A 17,577-nucleotide genomic window follows, 5' to 3' on the forward strand; every position below is an offset into this window, starting at 1 on the left:
TATTTTGCGCTGCCGGAATTAATGCGATTCGCATTAGAAAAATCCTCAGCAACAATTTTGTGCCAATGATATTTATAATGCTTATACTTTAGTAAATATTACTTCTTATAATACTAGGTACAGAAGAAACTCGTCGATGTGTTGCTTTTGTTCAGGAAAGAAAAACAAGTATCGACACAAAATGCTATGAGGCGAACTCTTATTTGAACTCAAGAGTTCGTTGCCAGAGGGAAATTCCTTACTCACTACAATACCGGAAAACGTTTCAAAAAGCAATGGTAAAATTGACGGTGCAAAGGTCTCATAATTATGGGTTTTCAGAAACGTGTCACACAAGGATATGCAAGCCGTTTACCAACTGCGTTTCGCCCAATGAAAAAAAACAGTAAGCATGAAATGTCAGACACTTAGTATTGTTCTTACTATAATGCCAAGTATTTAAAACTTTGAAATTATTTTTCCAGAGCTTTGGCCGTTCATAATTTATCCAGCCGAAATCCAAATGTTGTTTATAAATAATATCTTAGAACGGTTAAGTAAAAAAAAAAAAAAAATGCGTATAGTCTATATAAGTCTTCAGTCAGAGAATGTAATTCGAATTTTACATTTCCCAGATATGAAACAGTACATAGTTTTTGATGAACAATTAGAAATGTATATATGTCTTTAATTAATCAATGCACTACAGAAAATTTTATAATTGGATGATGTTCATGAATGATTTTATTCCAAATTAATATGGCAGATAAAAAAATACGAAGCTTCTGAAATTGGATTGTTTCTAATTATTTTATTTATGTTTTATTTGTCAAAATGCAAGAAATTTAAATCTATTAAGAGCAATAAAAATTTTCTTCTGAATTTTACAATGTTATGACGTTAACTGAACCAGTAAGATTTTTAGCGGCAAATAAACATGCTTATTTACACAATTTTAGTTACCTTGTAGGGTTTATATTTATTTTAACTAACATTTATTTTAAGTTTAAACTATCTTTCCTGTCAAGCCTTACTTTCCCCTGGAACTGCCAATGCTAGAGTATGTAAATTTTAGTAGAACGCGCAAGGATTCAAATTATCAGCGGAAGTATTCTGAGTTAAATAGAAAGGAAACGAGTTCGAAATGTGCTGTTCTTACTTCACGAGCGCGGAGGTAGTTAGCCAGAAATTGAAGAACCCCGCGTTTCGGCCTGTGTGCTTGCCTCGGAGAATTGTTATTCGTTCAACGTGATATTCAAAGTTAGCTGAATTAGCAGCGGTACTGTAAAACGCGGTGAGGTTAGTTACGTTTAGAGAGCCTCGTAGTTAGAGTCTAGTTATTATTTCTTTTCAGGTTCTTATTTTTATTTTACCGCCGGGTCGGGTAGTTTGTGAGTGTCAAGAGCACGCAATTGTAATTTCTTAAGTTGAATAAAAAGGGACTTAAACCCTTAGCAAGACTCTGTCTATTTTCCAGTTTCAACAGTCACCTCTTGGTTGCGTGCAGGTTGGAGGCGCGCAACTCTACTACCTTCTCCCATTTAACTTACTCCCTGACTTTGTTACATCCTCTAAATTTAGAATTTGTAGGTACAAAATATATAGATATTTTGATAAATAATATTATTTATAGTTATCTTAAATGTTCGAAAAATAAGTTACATCATATGATTTGATTATCATATGATTATAATATATTATTTATAGTTATCTCAAATGTTCGAAAAATAAGTTAATTCATATGATTTGATTATCATATGATCATATAAAATATCATATGATTTTATTAGCCCAAGGGGTTAGCCCAAAAGAATTATTAATCTTGATACAGCATTTTGCGTTGAATCACTTAAATGCGTTGTATCACTTTTCAAATTGTTGCCGCCAAATGTTATATTTAAAGAAATTAAATAATGAAGAATTTGCATGAACGTATGTACGTTTCTCGCATTGTGAAAAAACAACAGTACTTAGAGCCATCAGATTTAGAATAACGTAGTCCTCCATCCGAATATGAGCCACTGGAAGACAGAATTTGGAATTCCAAATTTGTTTTATTGTCTATTTCATATTTTGTAAAACGTTAACGAATTTTTGATTAAAAAAAAACTGAAAAGATTTCACAGAAAGCAGTGGCAACATTGTACGAAAAAAAAAAAGTTTCTATCGCCAGCCCGCTAAACTGCCTATCGGAAATTATAAAGATATGCTGTTTTTAAATATTTTTAGCCCAAAAGGACAGTAGCCCGTAGCCCGTGAGTGTGTCTTGAAACGTGTATGTGTGTGTAAATGAAAAAAAAAAAAAAAAAAAGCGCCCCTTTGGGCTTGATATAAAATCTGAAAGCTAAAGCTTTCAGAACTTTTTCATTAATGTTAAATATACTTTGTAACGTCGTGTATTCTTTGCTAACATAAAATGTACACGACGTTGAAAAGACGGTTTTGTGAATTATCACTAAGTCTTTTAAAGTCCTACAAAATCAGGAGAAGAACGTATAGAGCCCTTAACTCGAATAAAGTTTTACAGACGGCACCAACTCCAGCTCTTACAGAAACTAACACTTTTGCCTTTAAATTAAAAAAGGTAATGGATACACTTGAAAGTGATGAAGTTTAAATATATCCTCACGGTTTCACAGTCTAACAAGCGCGCAAACTGGCTCTAACCGAAGTCGACATAAACAAGCCTAATGGCAAAAAAGAACTCAGCACCGCAGAATTCTAATTGCTATAGAATCAATGTGGCCTTCAAGAAAGCAGAATACGCTCTAATTTCACCCTCGAAATACTTCCTTCTTTCTACCTTATTTGAATATCTCGCATGCTGGAAAGTTGCATTTTGTTATTGATAGGAAATGAAAATTAATATAAAATAACGGGTTACGAAATAAAAATAATCGTTACAACTTTTATGTTGATGTGAGTATAATATAATATACGATTTGATGTGAATTTTAAGCAAGATATTAATTCTAAGTTCACATAACAATTCATAACATATTTCTAGTGAAAAATTTACTCAAAAATGTAAATATGTATTACTGCCACATCACAAGTGATTTTAAAATGAAATATTTATTCATTATTACCTAATTAGTGAAAATTAAATTTTTTAAATTCCGTAAAATTTACACAACGAAAAAGTGATTTTTCAAATCAAATTTTAACTAAATTTAACAATGATGTGTATAACCCCAACGTAGAAAATTCAGTGATTATACTCAGACTAACATCAACTCGAAAGTGAAATAATTTTTTTTCAGCTTTTTAAAATAGTAAAAAAAACCTTTCAACCTTTGATATCCACAGGTGACAGGTGACGGAGGACGGGGACGCCTGGTGTTTAACAGAGGTAAACAGGCATATGTCCCGCGCCCTCCCCTATCTACCGGAGGTTTATTGAGATCTTAAAAGATTTATTACATTGCCATACAGGGGCAGATGAGAGATACGTTGGCTATTTATATTGTATTACAGATTTAGGTTTGCAAGGTATACGTTACATAACATACTGGTTACACATTTAAGAAAAAAAAAAAAAAAGAAAAGGAAAAAAAAATATTAACATAACACATACATGACATGACACATAAAGAAGGTACATGCGCTTAGCAGAAGGAAGTATTTCCTTAGATGCAGAGGAGTACTTACATTCACTTAAGACCCTGAATTAGTGGGGTTGGCATAGGTCTTGCCCCAGGGCGGTTATCTGGCTGATTATTCTGCAGATGGTATTCACTGTGCCTTTGTTATTAACGATGAATCGTTTGAAGGCTATTTGGTTGTCTGCTGGCAAGTGGAGGTGATTATCCTCCGTGAGCGGGCATGCAAAGATGTAATGGTCTGGAGTTCCGAGCGACCCACAGACGCACAAGCCTGTATGAGAGATACCAAATCGCTCAAAATAGGTGGGAAAATCGCTCAAAATCGCTCAAAATAGGGCCCGTGCCCCGAGATGTAATTAGTGATGGGAGGTATTGGCGCTCCATTTTCACTCTAGGCAGAAATAAATTGGTTCTGCGACCCGTATCACAGGTCTCCCATTCAGCTTGCCACTTCTGCAGACCTTTTTCCTTAAGAGTTCTCTTGAGATACGAGGGTGGCGCTGGAATAGTTACCATCTGTGCAGCTATGTTGCTTGCTGCGTCCTTTGCCAGTTGGTCAGCTGTCTCATTACCCTCGTTGTTAACGTGTGCCTTAGTCCATATTAAATTTACAATTAGTTGAGGATGTGATTGTAGAATATTCTGGAGGTCCGCTACCAATGGGGAGGTGTGGTTATGGTTGACTAGGGCGAATAGCGTTGACATGCTATCTGTAAACAGCATTGCATCGGTGATCCCGCTGTCAATTGCATGCTGAATCGCAGTGGTAATGGCTATGACTTCAGCCTGGAATGTACTGTTTATTGGTTGAAGATGACCCTTCCACTCGATTTCCTTGCATCCTCCGTGGTACAGGACGAAGGCACTACCTGTACCCTCGTCGAGCTTGGATCCATCTGTATAGTACTGCATTGGGTACCGTGGATCCTGTATTGTAATTTGCTCGCCACTTCTGCTGACGTGAATCCTTATATTTCTTCCCTTGTGCGCAGGGTGCGTCTCCAGGGTATTCTTTGGATGCTCATACTGAACTGGACTATAAGTGTTTCCGCAGAAGGTAGCTTCCTTCTTTAAATGGATAACAGTAGCGTAAGCAGGTTCAGTTTCTGCGCGTATGTGCAGTGGCATTAGACCAGATAATACCACTGCTGCACTAGTGGCCGTTGTTCTGTAGGCCTTACACAAGAGTAAGGCGTAAGGTCGTTGTATAATTCCTAGCTGTTTGACTTTTCTACCACTCATCGGATTGGCCCATATTGCTGAAGCGTAAAGGGCTATTTTCTCTGAGACTGTGAGATAAAGAATTTTCTGTATGTGGGGATTTTGACACCAGTTTCGCCCCTGAAATAGGCGGGCTTTTCTTGCTATTTCGGAAGTTCGCTGTTTAATACTTTGGAGGTGGGGGATCCATGTTAATTTGTTGTCCCACAGAAGGCCAAGGTACTTTAAGGTGTTATTGATTTTAATGTTCCTCTGCATTAACTTGATGCATGGTTTGCGTCTCAGGTTGGCTCTTTGCTTCGGTATGATCAGGGCACAGGACTTTTCAGCAGATAGTTGAAGTTGAAGTTTGCCGCAGAGTTCTGCAAAGAGTGCACAAGACTCGGTGCCATTCTTCTCAAGCTCGTCGCGGGTTCTTCCTTGTACTAACAGTGCGGCATCGTCAGCGTAGGCGACGATGGACGTATGTCTTGGCCATGTGGCCTCCAGAATGGCGTTGAAAGTAATCGTCCAAAGAATCGGTCCCGCACACGAGCCTTGCGGACAGCCCCTTTCTTGGTGTTTAGTAGTAACTCCGTTGTTATGAGTTATTAGTAGACTTCTGTCCTGCAGGTAGTGGCAGAGGACGCTGTAGAGATTGATGGGGCATTGCGCTTTCCTGAGTGCCTGCTTGATTGCTGGCCACCAGAGTGTATCAAAGGCACTCTGGAGGTCCAGCGAGATGAAGGCGGTGTGCAGGTTGCCTGATCTATTCCTTTGTATTTCCTCCAAGATAGCGTGCAGAGCATGAGTGGTGGATTGTCCAACTCTAAAGCCGAATTGTCTATTACTGAGATAGCGGCTGCGATGGAGGTGAAATCTGAGTCTATTGACTATTAACTTCTCATATATCTTCCCTAGGGAGGATAGAAGGCATATTGGCCTGAAGGAGCGCAGATTTTCTGCATCTTTATTCTTTTTTAAGAAGAGGACGACTTGTCCCTCTTTAAAGACGCGAGGGAAAACTCGATGGTGCAAGAGCTGATTGAAGAATTTAGTAAAGAAGGATGGTCTTGCCTTGTAGGCTATTCTAAGGATGTTATAATCGATGCCATCGGGTCCCGGTGCCTTTTTGAGAGGGAGATGGCGGTAGATCTGTCTGATTTCTGAGTCACTGAAGGGCTCGTCGGCTGTAGTTGCTGGAGGTGTTGAGTCTGCACGTATCTCCCTTTGCTCTGTTGTGTCCTGTGTTGGATCGTCATTCGGGAACAGTGCGTCTAAGTAGGTGGCAGCTGTGGCTCGTGCGATGTCTGTTGTAAGAGAGGGGTAGGCGAAGATCTGTGATGGCTGGTAGATTTTATTAGTCGACAATTTATGGAGGACGCTGTATGGATTGTTATTCTGCGTGCTAAAAGTTCTCCAACTTGTTATCTTTGCTGCGAGGATGTTCTTTTTGTATGATGCCCTTTCCTTACGGAAAATTGAAAGGTAATGCATTTTTGTGTCCTCGTCGGTTGCTGTTCTTATTCTGCGCCTTAGAGCACGACATTTCTGACTCTGTTGCCTGAGTTCTTTACTCCACCATGAAATGCTGTGCCGTTTCTTGGCAGCTCGCGTTGGAAGCAAATTTGAGCAGATGGTCTTAATATTATCCAGAAGATGTTCTGTAAATTCTTCCATCTCGTCTTTGCCGTTGTAGGCTTCTAGTGTCTCCTGTCGACAGCAATCGATTTGATATTCACAGCAATTTTTGCGATCTATAGGGAAGAGATATCCACAGCAATGGCAAAACGTAAAAACAGACTTCGCAGATGTAGAAACCATAGGCAAATCTGTCACAGGAAGCGTTTTTTTTTTTTTTTTTTTTTTTTTTTTTTTTTTTTTTTTTTTCCTGTGTTGAAAAACACATGTCTTCAGTCGATGATATCAGTGTCTCAACATCGTTATCACTAGACTGTATTACAACATCGACATTAGTTTAATAATTCTGAAATGCATTCTTTAAAAGAAAGATTTAAAGCTAGTCGCAAAAGACATTTACTTTATGATGTCTAAATCTACTGAATTATCACTATTTCAGTTATTTATTTACTATAAATGATCGTATGCTTTAGTATTAAATTTACAAATATATTGATATTACTAACACACACACATATATACATATATACAAAAATGCAATCATATTCAAAGCATATAGTCAGAGATAGAACTTACTTATGATCATCTTCCATATGATCGTTGCTTTGGCCTAAAAAATTAAGAAATAATTTCAGTTTTAAACTAAATTTACATTTTGTACAACATATAAATCGCAATTTATAAATTTGTAACAACTAAACAGGCACATTTTATAGAATGGTTGTATAACATAATACAAATTTTTAATCTTTCATAAATAAAAAAAATTAAATTTACGTTCAGATTTCAAGCAAAGCTCAGAGCATTATTGATTAAATGATTGGAGTAGATTATCTTATTGAAAAAAGAGCACAGCTTTGCCAGTCTCTCGTAGCCTTTTTCCGTTACCAACAACCTCACGAATGAATTTTCAGATTGATAGATTTTAAGAGCTTCCATTTTACTAAAAATGTGGGTGTGGTGTGCTTAATCTGGGATCCGAACTCAGTGGTGTCTCAATCATTAACCATATCACTGGGATCGTGATACTATTAAAGGAAACAGTCAAATACAGTAAGAAAATGAATTAGAGTTTTACATGATTTAAGAGTGAAATTTTTTAATCTCAGCAACAACGTTTATTGTACTACACGTGAATTGAAATTTTTGAAAATATTTGATTTTTTTATCAAATAAACGACTGCGTTGCATCACTTTTCGAAACCTCACATCGCATTCCAACACCTGCATTAAATTTTTATCGTATTTCTAAAAAGCTGAGAAAAAAAAAAATTTAATTACTATTTTGTACATAGTTATAAGATTAAAAAACTTGTTAATAATTTATTAAAAAAACATACAAAACAATATCCAGTGGAAGTTTGAGGAGGTATATAGATGGTATAAAATTTCAATATGAAGCTTACAAGGTATTCTCCCTCGTTTCTGCAAGGCTTCATGATGTAACAGTAGCACACTCGACGCGTATTCGAGAGGTCCAGGTTCGAGTCCCGTCGAGGGCAATTGCTCATTTTTCATGACTCCTGTTTAAAAAAACTCCTAATGACTCTACAGTGGTACCCGAACTAAAAAGTCGTCCCCACCAGAACTTGGCGACTGGGTCCCCTAATCCCCAGTCGCCATTTAAAAGGGCAAGTATATAAGGTATTTTCTTCCTCGCTTCTGCATGCCTTCGTGGTGTAATGGTAGCACACTCGGCGCATATTTGAGAGGTCCAGGTTCGAGTCCCGGCGACAGCATTGCTCATTGTTCGTGTTTCCTACTTCAAAAATTCTAATGACTATACAAGCTTTTCTCCAGCAAGCAGTCATGGTGTGTCACAACAATAAGATGTGCAGCAGGATACGCGCAGTACATAAGTACATGATGTCTGTAATAAAAGAAAGTATTTCGAATTTGTCCAACAGATGAAATCCGTTACTATGGTTAAAATTTTAACCAAACTTTAGAAATCCACTTCCAAACAGGAAATCTATTTAAAATCGACATAAGGAATTTCAAATCATAAAATATTTGTGCAAAAAAGGCTACCTTGCGTATCTGAAGAATAAATTGAACATGTTCATCGCGTCTTCCAATCAAATCTTAGAAGATAAAACAACGATGGCAAATTTTGAGCTGCAGAATTCACGGCTTACGCTATGGAAAATTTTGTGAAAGAGGCTAAAATTCATTGAATACAAATTCCAACTGTTGTAGCACCTAATGAGCTCGATAAAACAAAACAAGCCTTCTCCAGTTCACACTCTGCCTTCTTTATCTACTACAAGTTTTCCCCAATACATACTTCGCCTTCTTCTACTAAGTCCCATCACATACTGATGATCGCTTCCGCCCACCGAACGGAATGCAGAGGGGTTGAGCTTCACATCTCCATGCACGTACTCTTCCATTGAAATAATTTTCACAGTTTTCCTTCTTTTGTTTTTTTGTTAAATTATTTAAATTATATGTTCTTATTGCAACTCCATTTATACTCTTAACTGATTTAATCAAAGAATTGGCATTATTTCTACCTACGTCAAATTTTTGTTCGGGCTGCCGAATTTCGAATTCGATGCCTTCCGTTATATTGTAGAGATATTAGGTATTTTTGAAGCAGGAGCGATATGGTCACTTTACTTAACCTGTTCCGCCAAACTACGTTAATGGCATTACAGGGTTAGGAAGTCATTCTAGTCATTGCTAGCAATCTGACGGTTAGGCCGCCTTTCTACATTTTACATTTATCTTTAGTTTCTTGGATAAAATTATTTTCATTCACTTGCTTCATTATCTGTGAGATGCTCTTGTTGCAGTAATAGTCCGTGAACAGTCAATTCACAGAATATGTGATGTAGTCGGAAGGAAAGAACTGCTGTCGAAGGTGCTGTGTCAGAGGGCAGGTAGCAAATAGCCGAGCCTCCTTAATGATAAGGTTCAGATGGGTAGTCCGGATCCGGCCACATAGTGGAAGGCGACTTGGAGCCTGACTGTTGCGAATCTGAAGGGTTGGCGAAGCTATAATGTGGATGATGCGAATATAAAGCCTCTCGCTACTCTAGCTCGGACATAGGACTCTTTGTGGCGCCACTACGTAACCTAGTTGAGGCGTGCTACTCAACCAGGGCTAACTATGTTCGGGCGAGGAAGGTGCTGCGATGAGGGGTCACGGGTCCTGTTAGCGAGTGCAGACTAGGCCCTTCTCGCAGTGTTAAGTTTCAATTAGTGGCTAGTCATTTTAACGAAGCTATAGCCATAGGTTTCAATTGGTGGCTCGTCGTCCTAACGATGCAAAAGCCAAATCTGCTATATAAGTGAGTGTGTCTCGAATCTTACGGACGGGTTCAGAATACCACATTTGCTGACGAATCCCACATGCCCACTGGGAATGCAGATACTGATTTTTGTTGAATGGGCCTAATTTCTACAGTTCGTGAATGAGTGGGCTGGCAACTCAGTGTCGGCCTGTAAAAGTATCAAATGGTGGCTCGTCATTTTAGTGACGCATAGGCCCCACGGTTATGACAGCTAACTTAAATGGTTAGTTTGTTTTTATGCCGTGGTTACAAGTGAACCTTCATTTTATATATTTTCCTGGGATTTCACTAAAATCTCGCATAAGCCGCCGTTTGGTATGCGTTGAGGTTGTACGTCTTGGGGCCCCCTGTCTGGCCTGGTCCACTTTTTCGTTTTGTACGGTCTTTCTAGAGTCAGTGGCGATAGCTATAGACTCGGCTACAGTCTGTTTAGTTCCCGGCGCCGCGGCTGCGCGCTCGTGAGGGTAGTAGTTTATACCTCCTAGACTACACCGTAATTCCCTAATATACAAGTAATTTTGCACAATGGGGGTGTAGTTCTAGTCTTAGTTGTCAGGGGATAGGACTGCGTCTTCCACGCGAAAACCGCAAGAACAGTTGACGTCCCGTCTGAAGAATCGTCTGTAATACGCTGAGAATTTCCCGTGGTTGGTACAGGCCTGGAGGAAGAGTCGGTTGCATTTGAGCCTCTTGAGAGTAGGTATTGGGAAGATGTAAGTAAAGCTTCCTGTCTCTTTCTGCCATCGTGATAATCATGTCGAGCAATGTCTTCGCCGGGACTCGAACCACGGGCCCCTCGAATACGCGCCGAGCGTGCTGACCATTACATAACGAAGGCATGCTAAGAAGGAGGGAGAAATACCTTATAATACCACAATTGTTACAATCTGCGAATGATTACACACAGAAAATTTCTTACATGAATATATTACAAAACTTTTATGAGAGCAAAAGCTGGGTTCTTACAGGAGAAGTATCTCTAGTGCTAGCGTGCCCAACAGTATACAGTTATAGGTGAAATCCAAGAGTTTCAAAACAAGATGCAGTAAACAAACTTGCTGTATTTAAATTTGGACAAGATCTCTTTCAAAGCAGACCACTGTTCGGACACTTCCAGAAAGTGTCAATCTTCTAGTTAGTCAAGAGCCATGTGCGATTCTCGATAAATCTATGGTGTTAAAAAACGGACTTTTCAGCTTAAATTTCAGTTTGGAAAAGAACCTGGTGAGAGCATAAGGTTTGACGACTGATGATCATGATGTTGATGCCTGAAAAACTCACCCACTTGTATCGAATGCCATCCCTCAGAACTTTAGAATGTTACAGTAAAATCCTGCAGTCATACTGTAGTATTTTCTCTCTCCTTCCAGCATACTTTCGTTGTGCAACGGTTAGCACAATCGGCGCGTATTCGAGAGATCCAGGTTCGAGAAGACACTGCTCATTTTTCACCTTTCTGATTTAAAAAGTCCTACTGACTTTACAGTTGTGCACATGTGAAAATAATCCACACAGTAAAACCCATAAATATCGTCGGGAAAGCAACGAATATATATACAGATGATAAAGATGGATGGATGTCACTTTGGTACAGATTGAAGTCGTATGTGTATAAATGAAACCACGTACACTTTTTATGGAAATTCTTCATTACTCTTCACGAACAAATAACACGTGTGTCTGATGAAGAGAATTATGTATAGATACATTCTAAGAGCGAACATGCTAGAATTTTGGTGAGAAAAGCCTTAATAACAATGACAAGATAGTTACAGTTTAGGTACATAAAAATTGCGTTCTGTAACAAAAGTAAGACCGCATTAATGACAAAACCAGTTACATTTATCTGGTGCTACGTCATGAATTAGATAAGACGGATAAAGAAACAGTCAAAATACTACTCTTGAAAGATCAAAGGTTTTCTAAAACGAAAGTGATATAATATTTAAATGCAATATTTATCAATTCTAGCAAATATATGCATCAATATAATAATAATAAATAATATATATAGGAAAAAGGGAGCAGTATCTACTCGTATATGTGTCCTGCCGTTCCAGGTGTTCTAACGTAACAAAAAGGACTTTCGAAAACAAGCAATACTCATACGTTCACTAATAAAAGAAGTTTCCTTGTTTAATATGGCATTATTATCGGTTAAATGCTATTACGATACCTTATCTTATTAATCAATATGATATTAGGTTCTCCAGCCAATATCATACATCATTTATCAGCATAAAATTACTAATTCTGTATTGGTTTTCACGAAACAGAAAGAAGACGCTAAAATTACAAGGTATTTCTTCCGTCTTCTTAGCATGTCTTCGTGGTGTAGTGGTCAGCACTCTCGGCGCATATTCGAGAGGTCCCTGGTTTGAGTCCCGGCGAGGGCATTGCTCGTTATTTTTCTTCCCTGCGTAAAAAATACCTAATAAATCTACAGTGGTTCCCGAAATAAAAGGTCGGTGGATGATGATTCTCCACCACCAAGATTTGGCGACTGGGTCTCCTAATCCCCAGTAGCCCTTTAAAAAGAGCAGTATATAAGGTACTTCTCCCACCTTCTTAGCATGCCTTCGTGGTGTAGTGGTCAGCACACTCGGCGCGTTTTCGAGAGGTCCGTGGTTCGAGTCCCGGCGAGGGTATTGTTATTTTTCATCTCTCCTGCTTTAAAAAAATACCTAATGTCTCTACAAGTTGATGTTTACCTATAAAAATAATCCAGTGACTAAAAAAAGTAGCATGTGTATATTTTTTGTAGAAAACGTTCATTATTTTTGCATTACTTGCTTCTGAAATGCAAATTTGGAAATTTAAATGACTACGAGCATCAAAATATAAAAATTCCGAAGAAAACTGGCTTTACACAATTTCAGTAGTTCTTTGACTAAAAACAAAAAAGCAGACAGTGAATTTCTTTATATTCAGTAGCGTTTTAATATTCGATACCGTTATAAAAGCAAATGCCTACACTTTACGGCTGCGGTTTACAGCCATTTCACTTTATTTTAAAATAAATGCATAAATAAAAGTTGTTTCTGGTAACCAACATCTGTTCAGTCAAATGATCTTATAATAAGCTATTTTTTTCTCTGTAACTAGAAAAGATAAAAATAAAATAAAATAAACTCATATTTTTTTATGTAGCAAATTTTATGTATGATCTTACAGGACCAAAAACGTGATCCAAATTTTTGGGAAAAGGCTATCTAGAAAACATTGTAAAGTTATTAAACGCTTTAATCGCGAAAGAAAACGTGAAAAACAAGCTGTGCTCGTGCTCCGAACTTTCCGATCTGCTAGCCGGGCGTACATTTCAGTTACACCACGAAGGCACGAAGCAAGGAGGAAGAAAATCATAACAACTTGACCTAAAATACCTGCAGCAGATTTAATGTTTTCCCATAAACAAAAATCCAAAAGGGAAATAAAATGTTAAGGAGGGAGAAAAACATTACAACTTGGTTTGAAGTACCTGCAGCAGATTTAATGTTTTCCCATGAACAAAAATACGAAAGGGAAATAAAATGGTAAGGAGGGAGAAAAACATTACAACTTGACCTAAAGTACCTGCAGCAGATTTAATGTTTTCCCATGAACAAAAATACGAAAAGGAAATAAAATGGTAAGGAGAGAGAAAAACATTACAACTTGACCTAAAGTACCTGCAGCAGATTTGATGTTTTCCCATGCTCAAAAATCGGAAAGGGAAATTAAAGGGGGGCAGGAAAACATTACAACTTGACCTAAAGTACCTGCAGCAGATTTAATGTTTTCCCATGCTCAAAAATCGGAATGGGAAATAAAAGGATAAGGAGGGAGGAAAACGTTACAACTTCTGTTCTAAAGTGCCTGCAGCAGATTTGATGATTTCCCATGAACAAAATTCCAAATCCGAAAGGGAAATAAAATGGTAAGGAGGGAGAAAAACATTACAACTTGACCTAAAGTACCTGCAGCAGATTTGATGTTTTCCTTAAGCACAAAAAATCAGTTTTAACATCCACAAAAATCGGAAAGGGAAGTACAACATTTAGAAAGAACTTACCATCATCATCGCCGTTCTTGGATTCTGACAGCGATATTAACTGATTTAGAGCATTATGCATCTCAACATCTTTGTTGTTCTCTGAGTTTGTGTCCTTGAGATGCAAATGCACGTTATCTTCTTCGGCAGGAAATACATCCTCCTCCAGGTCTCCATCCGGCGATGGGAACCAAGCCTTCTCATCACTACGATGAATTTCTGAAGAGCTGAGAAATTTCGGCCTCGAAAAACTGCCGAGCCTTATATCGTCCTCACTGCAGTAATCCTGTTGAAACACAAAAAAACAAAAATATAAGCCTTGCGAATCAATAAATAACTATTTTAATTTTCAAAAGCATCTTGGTTGCAGCTTAAAATTTCGTCTAGTTACCTCGACTCTTGCAATTTTGGTATCATTTTTCTATTAGTTAGCTATGCTGTCTACGCCTTTTTAATGCACACAGTGCTAAGAATAGAATCGACTTGTTACTTTCATAATCTATACTTCGAATACTCATCTTCTCATCTAATATAATCAATAGGCATTATTTCGCCACCTATCCTTAATCTTACAGAAAGCCATTTCACTTACTTTGGAAGTTTGTCTCACGAGTTATGTAAGCTAATTAATTTTATTTAAAGCATTCTACAAAATACGCTTTAATAATCTATTAAAAATGTACGGGTACTTACTAAATATATTCCTTTCTTTAGCATAACAGTTATTCATAACGTTATTATTAGTAACATTAAAATAAATTTTCCTTTTGCGTACTAATATGAATTCGCATGATGAAGAGTTATTTTAAATTTGCCAACATTTAACTTTTACTTCAGGAATATTTCTGTATCAATCAGGAGCTGCTCTTCAAAAAATCCAAAAAGAAAACTAGCAAATTAATTTCAAAATATGTTTTTTCCAGCTAATAACGTAATACTAAAATGCATCCTACCAATGATGAAAATATAGTTACTTCCTTGTACGAAGTAAAGGAAATACTGTAATCGCGAAATATTTCGGGTGTCATATTTCAACGCAGATATTCATTTTGACCGCTCTCGAATCCATTTCAAGGATGCTTTTGTCTGACATCGGTACGTACGTCCGTACATATGCATGCATGTATCTCGCATAAAGCAAAAATGAGTATCTCCAGAACGTTGAAATTTTGAATATGGGACTGCTATATCACGTAGTTGTGCATCTCCCATTTTGGCTACAATCCGCTTCACCAAAAGTACATATATATATAAATGTAAGATATAATAAAATACGATGGCTATGTTAAGAAAAAATTGTCGACCTTAAAATTGACTATCCCTTCTCCCAAATTCGAGATCTTTCCATATTAGAAAAAGCTATTTGAAAAAGGAAACTAAAACTAAAATTAACCAATCACGGCTTAGCTTCACGTATGCACCTACGTAGTATGAATATTGAGTCACGAGCAATGACGCCTTCCATTTTTCCTGATTTCTGTCATGCAAACAACTCTGCACCGCTGATGCTGTTTAAGATGCTTACGTCTAGCTTTTAAACCAGTGTACATAAAAATTTATTGTCTTCATCGATGATTGAAAAGTAATTTGTCTACCAAAGAGATCATTTGAGATGTGAAAAAATAAAGATGGTGGTTCTTCAATTCAGTTTTGTTAGCTGCTTCATCAAGCCTTCACCCTCAGTCACTACGATTGCATTAAAATATTACATATATATATATAGTAACGAAATGCACAGGCGCGGTAAGATGGCTTCCCTGCAAAACAGTTATAGGTTTGCCATAAAATGGCAAGGGAATGAGGGTTGCCACATTTGGCGAGAAATCGCCCATTTGACGAGATTTGGCGACAAAATTGGCGATATACCATGGACGGATGGAGAACCTTCTGGAACGATTTCTTACCGGTTTAGTCCAGAATGTTCTCGAACACAAGCTATATAAACCTTGCTGGTCCGCAGTTAGTGTGTACGCCTCATCTAGCGAGCTGATAGTCAGTCATTGAGCGAGTGTCTCGAAGTCTAGCGCCGAGTTGGTCGTCGAGTGAATCGAGGGAGTCTTTTAGTGCATCGTCGAATTTTGTTTTAGACTGTGCTGAGTCGAGAGCTACAATCTTGTGTATCGTCGAGTGCATCGCGCGGAGAGTCTCGAGAGTACGTGGAGCTCCGAGAACGACCAAGCAGAATTGGGAGCTGTACTCGGGTGCTTTGCAGTGAAGCTGTCTCCACCGTTATTGCCTCACAGTGTGAAGGCTGAGTCGCTGAACGTGTCAGCGTGTTTATAGCAGTTCGACGACTGTAAAAGTGACTTTGGAGCTGTCCTGATTAATATTGGCCAAATAAAAGTGTGTTTCGATATTTCATCAAGTGTCGTCGTTATTCACTCCAAATCTTCAAACCCCGTACGAACGTAAAGGAAGAAAATAATGTAACAATATATATATAAACAGAAATTTTTTTTATAAAGACAAATATAAAATCATTTCTATTATATATATATACATACACACTCCCACCCTGTTTGTAAATTGGGCACCATTTTTTATTTAAAAGTAATTGAATTATGTTGTTCTTGATGTTCTGGTTAAGGTTTTTATGCCTTTAGCTAATCTGCATGCCGCAGCTGTAGAATTATGAACAATTTAAAAGTTGTTTAAATAGTACTAAGCCCAACGAGGCCGCCATTTGTTTACACTCGAAACTCTTAGCAGAATAGTGAATTAAGTCAGTTAGTGCACCAGCGTCAGTGTCTTTTTGCAGAGTAGGACTAAGAGTAAATCTTTGGTTTTGTGCACCGAAAAGTCTGTTTTCCTGCGTGCTGGCCGAATTGCTTGTTTTTGCGTAGAAACTTTGATCTTAATTGTAAATTTTGTTAAAACTTTTTAAAAACTGTATTTGGTTTTTTATGTTTTCTGTATTTTACAATTTTTAATGAGGATGTTTTGAGTTTTTATGTATTTTTGCCTTACCGCGAAGTGAGAAATGAATAAATTGAATGAGAAATACATCTTTAATGAAATTCGGGGAAATACGTTTAAACGAAATATACAGGAAAAAATGTATATAATTTGATAGGCCGTACAAGGAAATTATGTGGTAGTTATTAACGTAATTCATAATTTTTTTTTCCTGGGGAAGGAGCGTGAATCGAGGGCTGCAGAAAAATGAATTAAGGGTCTCGAGTCTGATATGCCTGATCTGCATGGTAATTCGTGTCTTCCTACCCGTGATCGGTTGCATAGTTTATTTGGTACGAATTTTAAAATTATTTCACGGATTTATGAATAACCTGTGTCTGGGCTTTCGATAAGACAGCTTTGATTTAACTGCTTAGAAACAAAACACGCTTTTTTAACATCTCTTTAAACTGTTTTCGGGAAGAAGCCACAGATATGCCATAACGAAGACTTGGGTATGAAAAACTAACGAGACCTAGAAGACTGTGTTAAGAATTATCTCTAAGTCTTAAGTACGTACAAACAAGTCCGAAGAAGAACGCTTTATTCACTTAATATAAGCTTACAGATGGTCCCACTCGAGCCTATGGAAAAGCCAACATTTCTCGCTTAACTCACATAGGTATTTATGAACTTAAATATAGTAAGTTTAGCCTAACGGCTCACAGAATAATTTAACGCGCAGGAAGGCTCTGACTCGTAAATGTCGGCTTAAACAAGTCGAATGGCTAGAAGCATTCATCTCCACAGATATCTCATCGCTAGCAATCAAAGACAGCAACAAGTTCTTCAAGCAGGCGTAACACGCTCTAAAAATCCCCTTCCAAACCTACCCTTAAGTACTTCTTCTCTATACCTCATTTGAATA

The 17,577-nt window shown here is 37.6% G+C and overlaps 1 protein-coding gene across 2 annotated transcripts in view; it reads right to left on the reverse strand.

Moving 5' to 3' along the window:
- LOC118195725 (uncharacterized) overlaps nt 1-17,577 on the reverse strand; it is a 217,067-nt gene that overhangs the window by 58,811 nt on the left and 140,679 nt on the right. For both annotated transcript variants that reach the window (XM_085817738.1, XM_085817739.1), the window contains exons 7-8: nt 13,776-14,040; nt 7,002-7,035 (exon numbers count right to left, since the gene is read on the reverse strand). In XM_085817738.1, coding sequence (XP_085673864.1) covers nt 7,002-7,035; nt 13,776-14,040 — 299 coding nt within the window. The remainder of the gene's footprint in view (nt 1-7,001; nt 7,036-13,775; nt 14,041-17,577) is intronic.

This window comes from Stegodyphus dumicola, chromosome 5 (assembly GCF_044657685.1).
Source record: "Stegodyphus dumicola isolate Sdum_Otavi_A_Nest chromosome 5, ASM4465768v1".
In the NCBI taxonomy this organism is placed as follows: Eukaryota; Metazoa; Arthropoda; class Arachnida; order Araneae; family Eresidae; genus Stegodyphus; species Stegodyphus dumicola.